At 50.7% G+C, this 8,026-nt stretch overlaps 1 protein-coding gene across 2 annotated transcripts in view; it reads right to left on the bottom strand.

The window, feature by feature from the left end:
* Positions 1–8,026, bottom strand: part of Dhx32 (DEAH-box helicase 32 (putative)) — a 44,901-nt gene that overhangs the window by 9,638 nt on the left and 27,237 nt on the right. For both annotated transcript variants that reach the window (XM_048338040.1, XM_048338039.1), the window contains 4 exons: positions 6,198–6,570; positions 2,218–2,463; positions 1,082–1,181; positions 840–998 (listed from right to left, as the gene is read on the bottom strand). In XM_048338040.1, the coding sequence (XP_048193997.1) occupies positions 840–998; positions 1,082–1,181; positions 2,218–2,463; positions 6,198–6,570 (878 nt within the window). The remainder of the gene's footprint in view (positions 1–839; positions 999–1,081; positions 1,182–2,217; positions 2,464–6,197; positions 6,571–8,026) is intronic.

Genomic DNA, 8,026 nt, shown 5'->3' with positions numbered 1-8,026 from the left:
GGGAAGAACTATTTACCCACCACGCGGGGTGAGCGCCCCAGGAAGAGAGAGGGAATCACGAGGCTGGCCGCCCTCCCCAGCCCCGGACACACCTACGCCCTGGCCCTGGCGGGTCTGTCACGCAGGCGGAGGCTCCTTGCCCCCGCCTTCCCCCGCCGTTCCCCCAGCACCGGGCAGCTCTGTGCTACATGGCCAGCGGCTGGAGCAGCCAAGGTGCTGACAAGGCCTGAGAATCTGGGAAGAAAGCAGAGCCCCAGGAGGAAGTGGCTCAGACCGCAATCAAGGTTGCAGTCCTGGCTTTCCTCACTCCAAAGCCTGACCTAAATTGCAAAGAAGTCAAATTCAGGTGGATCTTTCCAAGGTGAGACGACGATTTATAAAAAAGGATCATTGGAACTGGGAGCGCGAAGGAAGAGGTGACATTGTCCAAGGAGAAATGCACTCGTTATCTGAGTACATTAAAAACTGTAACCCCACTGTAGAACACCCCCCGCCCCCGAATTTTAAAAAAGGATCAGCTGCCTTCCAACACCCACTCCAAGAAGCACCCAGCCCAGGAACGAATCTTCTACCTTCTCACCCCTCCCTCGACTCCCCACCGCCCCTCCCCGTCTCCAGGGCCGGCGGGTCCCTCTGGCTCCCGTGGTGAAGCACAGGCCATTCTCCGGCGACAGAAAAGTGACTTTCGTGGCTCCTGCCCTTCTCTTCAGAGCCTTTCTGCCTCTAATGGAAAACCAGCTTCACATCAACCCAACACCCGAGCCTGCCTGCCCTGCCGAAGGCCCCCTTCTCGGGCTGGTGGACGGGAGGAGGAGGCGACCCGTCCACGCCCTGCTGACCTGGTCTGTTCATGAAGTCGCAGTGGCCTAAGCCCGCGATGTCGATCCTCTTCAGGAAGAGCACCATGCTGGTGAGGTTGGCCTCCTGCATTTCTGCTGGCTTCAGCGGCCTCATGTCTTTGGAGGCAAATTCCTCCGTGTAGAGGCAGAAAAGTTTTCCTGTAGGAAATCAAGGAGGGCGGATGGCTTTAATGGCTCTGGGGTGGCCGCGGGCCCTGGGGCTCCTGCGTCTGTGGGGCTACCTGAGGAAGATGACCCGAGAAGCTGCTTCCGGATCTCCGCTTGGCTTTGGCTGATGGGCTGCAGAACGAGGGAGTTGGCTCGTATTCTGGGGTTGTACACCTTCAGAGGAAAGACGAGCGAGTGTCAGCACTGGAAACGGGGCCCGGGCTCGCCGGTGCTCAGGACACTCCCGGCCCGGCCCTGCCCACGGCTGCGCCACCAGCAAGAGGGCAGCCTGGGGTCCTCACGCGCGCGGAGCTGCGTGTGTAAAGGGGGGCTGCGCTCCCCCAGGGGACCTCAGCGTCACCTGCTGAGACACCACGCTGCCCCTCCCGTGCCCGCGGCGTGCTGAGCGCGCTCAGGCCGGGCTCGCCGCTGAGCCGCAGCCCCAGAAGAGGGTGACCAGCTCGGTTCCCAAGGCGACCCTGTGACCCCCGGGGGACTCAAGGATGGTCGGGATGCTCGAGACTCCGGGAAGCACCCGCGCTGCCCGCATCTGCTTGCTTTCTTTAGGAACCGTGTTTGACATGCTTATTTTTATTTTTGGATTTTAATTTTAAGGGAAATGATAAAACAGTATTTTAAATAATTTCATTTACAATAATGGTTTCCTGAAGAATTTAACAGGTAATTTTTTGTCAATTATCATCTAATGCTTGCTGAAATTACAATCAATATACTTGAAACTAATGTCTAGTAAGTTCCCTGTGAGGAGATGCTAATTACATGAGGAGTTGCTAATTGCTTTGATAATATGATCTGCTGTAAACTCACAATAAGGTTGGTGTGTGACTCAGTGGCAGAGTACTTTACTATCAAGCACATGAGTCCTGAGTTTGATTCCCGCGAGGGAGAGGAGAACAGACAGAAAGGGATTGGTTTCATCTCTCCTCAGAACCTTCTCTGGCAGGTCAATCCATCTTACTTGTCCCCAAACTGCCACGATACTAATGAGAAATGCAACCAAGTCTTCAGTTGCTGGCTGCAATCACTCTTTGCACATGTGACCCAGCTGACAGAACCCCCAGCCAGGAAGTTAGTTCTCCATCACTTTCTGGCTGGTATGGTTGGCAGTACGATGGTCAGAACAAAGCCCCACACCCTGGACCTGGGAGGCAGGCAGCACACCACCGAGCCTCTAGACAGTAGTAGTTACCTGTCTTCTTTCCACACCCACGTCGATCACAAATCCGACTGTGTTGTTCCAGATCAAAGACTCCCCAGAGCTGGTGGTCAACACCACTCTTCTTTGATAAAGATGGCTTGTTTTTTCTGTCTCATCAACTGGCTTAAACACCGCACACTTCTCTTTGGGATACAAAGGAACAATCACCAGTTCTCCAAGGTCAGAATGTAAATTAGATTCCTCTTGACAGAACATTTCATAGGCCTTTTCAATATCCTAAAGCATTAACAAAAGGAATCCATGAGAATAACATACAATAAAAACTTAAAAATATCAGAACTCAATAAAATCTTGAGCATTATTCCCTAATAGACAAAAAGTACTGCCTTTACCTCCCTCACTATGTGTCCAGCCTGCTGCAATTCCTCATACCCACTGACAATGACAGGAAAAGAGAACTCAGAATTGCACGATGAACTCTGAACATCCTCTACAGGCGTATATCCCAATACATGTGGATCATTCTCAACATCAACCCGGGGGGGGGGGGGGTTAAAGTAGCAGAGATACATAAAGAAGGCAGGAACACTCACTGCTGACATCTCTGCATGATACAGGCATTTAGAAAAAGCTGCTTAAATACAAGTCAACTACATTAAGAAAAATACAACTATCTGCCAGCAAACTATATACAAACGTTGGTACAGAAAGCTCAAAAGGTAAGGCCTTTTTAGTTCATGTCCTTCTATTTCTCTAATCATACCTAGAGTTTGAGAACCTCATATAAAACATCAGTTGATGTAATTCTGACTACTTTTTCTATTTCTGAACTTCCCACCTTTTAAGAAGCCTTGCAAACTCCCCGGTGGAAGAGACCAGCTATAGTTAGATGAGTTAGAATTCACCAACAATCCCAGTTGAAAAGATAACTTCCATGACCTCTGCAGTTTGGGAGACTCAATCCTATTCTCCATTTGTCCAGTTCATGACTACAGTTCTTTTTTTACACCGCATTGGTAGAATAGGATGATGTTAACTCCAGGGTTTTGGAGGAGAGATCTGTCTAGATCTCTCTAGTGGGCGGGGGGGGGGGGCTGCTTCTCAGTGATTCTTGTTGCTAAATGGTAACCAGAAAAAGAGGCAGAGGCTGTTGTGTGGGGCTGTATTCCTGCAGCTACACAGATCTCTTTCTTTGCTCACATTCACAGATCTGTTTTGCTCACACCCCCAAAGTTACTTTACTGAACAAACAGCATCAATTGTTTATCATAATGAATGAAAAATTGCCATTTGGAAAAGCAGGCAAAACTTTTTTGCAGTATGTGGTAGCATATGCCCAAGGCCAGCCCGGGCAACATAGGGAGGTCCTGTCACAGAAGCAAAGCAAAGCAAAGGATAGAGAGAAAGAGAGACAGAGAGAGAGGGAGGGGAGGGGGAGAGAGGCCCTGAGTTCAAGTCCCAGTACTGGCACACACACACACAAATGACAATCGGTGTGTGTTAAATCGGTTTGTTCTCATGATAAACAAGTGCTATGGGAGGAAGCAAGGAAGCTGGGAACAGGCATGGTGGAGCCACACAAACCTTTCCCAAGATCATAACCAGGCCTATCCTAACCGTGACGGGGAGGAGGGCGGGACAAGGGGAACCTGGCGCGCCCCAGATGGTACAGCTTGTGACTGGGTGGGCAGGGAAGGCAGGAACTGGGGGCGGCGGCATGAGCAAAGGTTTCAGGGGCGTCTACAGAAGCGGGCAGGCCGCCTACGGCTGTCCAGTTCTCAGGGCGGGGCTGAGCAGCCCAGGGCCTCTGGGGGAGGGGGAGGGGACCCCGTCAGGGAGCTGCTGCAGTGGGTCACAGCCTCCATCATCCGGGCCCTTGCAAGACATCAAGGCTGTGAGGCTGATGCCCGGCCCAGGCGACGCGGACCCTTGTGGGAGCACCTGGAGCCCTGGGGCGCAGGCGCCATGCACCTTCCCGGCTGCGGACGACAGGGACTCGCAGCTCACCTTGCACTCACGAGGACCAGACGCCTCCCACACCCTCCTTCCAACTCTGTCAGGAGCTGTGTTTTCCCAAAGTTCACTTCGCAAGGTTTTTCTCGGAGACATTCTTGCTACGCAGCCCAGGCTGTCCTAGAACTCACAGCCCTCCTGCCTCAGACCTCAGAGTGCTGGGATTACAGGTGTGCATCACTGGGCCGGGTTGCATTTCAAAACTTTTGCTTACTTCTAGGCAGTCCTGGGGGTTCGAACTCAGGGCCTTGAGCTGCTAGGCAGACCATCTGAGCCACTTCCATCCCTGCCTATTTTAATGTGAAAGATGAAAAGGACCGCTCACCCTATCAGGTTTAATTATACGTTTGTACATACTCATCACCGATACAGATTATCTATTTACACACACGTCTTTTTTGCACTGGCAGTTCTAGCTCTCAAATGTTTTACATTCCTAACGCGGCCATTCTTCTCCTCCTCCTTGGACTTCACTCGGGTGCACTGAGAACATCATTTCCCTAAATACTGCCTCCTTAGTCATTTTATTACTTTCCTTAGTTTCTTGAATATCTTCAACCATTCAAGCTTAGGGTATGAAAACAGAATAAATGACTGTAGTAGACACTGTAGTAGATAATGATACACATCTCAAGAAAAGGTGTATCATTTATAGGCAAAAAATGTGCTAGTCATGCACTAAAGAAGCAGATAGCGTTTAAGCCACGCGCAAACTAGGTGAAGTTCCCAGAGCTCGGCTCCATGTCCTTCCTGTTCTGAGCATGAGTGGAGGGGCTTCTTGTCAGCGCCTCCTGAGAGCACAGGAGTGCTTGGACAAGGACTCCAACCGGAAGTTGCCCTAGTTTGCTGGGCAGGTGGCTCTGTGTGCATCAGAGAAATACCTCGGTTTTCTTTAATCACTGGAGCCACTATGTATTTGAGTCATGATCTGAAGACTCTGAGTGAGAAGATGGGGAGAAAAGCGCAGGAGGTCACTGTCTAAAAAGACAGGAGATCCTGGAGGCTTTTAGATCTGGCCCCAGAACTAAGTAACGTCATAGTAGCTGTCACAAAAAAAGGAACCAAATGAACAGAAAAGATGCTGAATTCTACACATCTAAGAGTTCTTTCCAGAGCAGTTTGCAAGAAATCCAAGTTAAGAATTTTCTCATTTACGTGTGTGTGTATGTGTGTGTGTGTGTGTGTGTGGTGAGATACTAGAGCTCTCTGCTTGCTAGACAGGTGTTCTACTACTTGAGCCATACTCCCAGCTTTGTTAGTGTTCATTATTTTCTGACTCTGGTCTTTTATTTATGCCCAGGCTGGACTGGACTGTAATACTTCCCTTTACACTTCCTACAGAGCCGGGTTGACAGTGTAGACCACTGCACCTGGCTTTTTATTGGTGGAGATGGGGGTCCCATGAGCTTTCTGCCCAGCTTAGACCTGAACTGCAACCTTCCTGATCTCTACCCTCTCCCCTCTCTCTTCCCCAGTAGCTGGGGTTAGGACTGTCATTCATCCTTTAAGGAAAGGGACTTGGTCCAGGGCGCGGTCTTCTGGACAGTGCTGTGAATGGCGTTTGAGCCTCAGGTCCCAGTGAGGACTAAGGGGCATTTGTGGGAGATGTGCTGCTGCTGAACTAACTCCATGTCAAGTGCTGTCAAGTGCGTCAAGTGCTGACGCAAGCGAGCCTGGCCCGGAGGCTCTGCACACAGCCGGGCTGGAGCAGCTGCCCCGGCCGCCACCGCACACCCGGGCGTAGGAGCTGCTTGCAGATAGATCATTTCTGCAAACTCCAAGGGCTGTCTGCCATCCTACTGTTATCCCAACGGCGAGTGACTTTATCACTTGGTGTTTCTTTTTTTAATCTATGCCTCTTCTTAAGTGTAAAAAAATGAGGTGTGATGAAATCAAATATTTAACCAGTGAGTTAGAAAACAGAAACTACAGCTATTACAAGCTTCCCAAATGAAGCACGCGATTACAATATTCTGCTAGGTGAGAATATCACTTACTTGTTCACAGGCCAGAAACACTACCACGTCACCCTTCTCACCCGAGTGGTGAATTTCAAAGATGAGCTGTAAAATGGACTGGAAAGAATCCTTGTGTGGCCCGCTGAGGTACGCGACCTCCACGGGGAGCTTTCTCCTCACTTCTATGAGAGGCACGTTTCCATAGTAAGAGCTGAGTTTGCTGATCAGCAGAGGTGAGGAGTGAATTATGAGCTTCAGTTCTGGTCTTGCTAGCAAAACATCTTTGAGAAGTCCAAGTAACACATCGGTTGCGATGCTTCTTTCGTGAACGTCATCTAAGATGATGACCCCATAGCTACCCAAGAAAGGGCTGGACATCATTTCTCTTTGCAGCATATCATCAGTACAGTACCTAGGAAGAGGAAAAAGTGAAGTTACAAGAGGCTTATGAAAAGGCACGCAAAGAGCGTCCTGACAGCAAAATGCTTTTCTCTGAAATCCTTTCTCAGAAAACTTCATTTTTTGAGGGAGGACTTGGATTTGAACTCAGGGCTTTGCACTTTCTTGGCAAGTGTGCTACGGCTTCAGCTACCATATCATTTACAGTCTTTTCTCTAAACTTTTTGGAGCTAAGATTCCTATTGAGTTGATAGAATTTATAGGCCTACAAAACAGAAACATACATGTACGTGTATGTGTGCTGGTACTGGGGCTTGAACCAGTCCTGCGTTAAGTCTACACGTGTCAGATAGGAAGGGGGGGTTGGGCATGTCTCTTGTGACGCGTAGCACTTACTTAACAGGTCATTTATAAATATATACTAACTGGAAATATCACAAAGGCAATATGTCCTGGACAGATCCAAGTAGGAGTGTGGCTGATCTACAGACTCCCTGTGGCCTGATACTAGCTTAAACAAAGCATCTCCTATTCTCAAGATAAACATGGGGAGAGCAACTCGGTTCAGATCACATGAGTCACGCGAGCTTTCTGAACGGCCCGTGAGCTGCGCCTGAGTCTGCGGCAGCCAGTGGGGCTGAGCCACACTCTCTTTACCACCGCATTGACTGCGTCTGTCGCAGGATGCTGGGACGTCCCTGCCCTGTTCCTCCGGAACATGCCAGGCAAATGGGGGACAGACGTGCCGACATTCCAGAGGCCAGGTTCGCGGGGCTCCTCCGCTCCTGCAAGGGCAGGAGTCGCAGGGGCAATGGAGGGCCATGGGCGGATTACAGCTGGCTGCCGGCAACTTTGGCCACTTCAGGTGTCAGGCAGACCCTGTCTGTCACTGACAGGACACTGCTGAGAAGCACTGGCCAGGAGCAGCTTCTCCAGTTTCCTGACTCCCTTTTGCATTTTGCTTTTTTTTTCTTGTCTTCTTTGTGTCAAGCTCATGGGAGCCTCGTTCACAGGAAATTTCATAATGAAGCGATTGACTTACAGTAGCCACACAGGTGGCTGAGAAGTGCAGTGGAAAAACACAGACCTGAGTGGACACAGTGGAGGCTGAGACCGGTCTCCCAGAAGCCCAGCAGGTTTCTCATACACATGATGGTGTGTGTGGGGGGCGGCGGGGGGGAGAGGCATTACTAGTGTGGTTGATTCTTGTATTGAATCCTGAAGTCCTGAGTGGCGGGGGAGGGGGGAGGGAGGGGAGGACTGGCCAGGCCCAGAGGGGGGGCAGGCCTTCCAAACACAGGGAACGGCAGAGACAAAGGCACACAGGTGTGGAGACACAGGGCGTGCGCAGGGCCACAGGTACCCCAGTGGCTGGGCATCCATGTGGGCCCGGCAGGAGGCGGAACTCTACAATGAGCTGGCAGGTCTCCACAGGCCAGGCTAGTGGGTTGGACTTGCTGCTTGAGGAT

The sequence above is a fragment of the Perognathus longimembris genome, chromosome 2 (genome assembly GCF_023159225.1).
Source record: "Perognathus longimembris pacificus isolate PPM17 chromosome 2, ASM2315922v1, whole genome shotgun sequence".
In the NCBI taxonomy this organism is placed as follows: Eukaryota; Metazoa; Chordata; class Mammalia; order Rodentia; family Heteromyidae; genus Perognathus; species Perognathus longimembris.
This window is presented reverse-complemented; position numbering and strand designations above follow the sequence as displayed.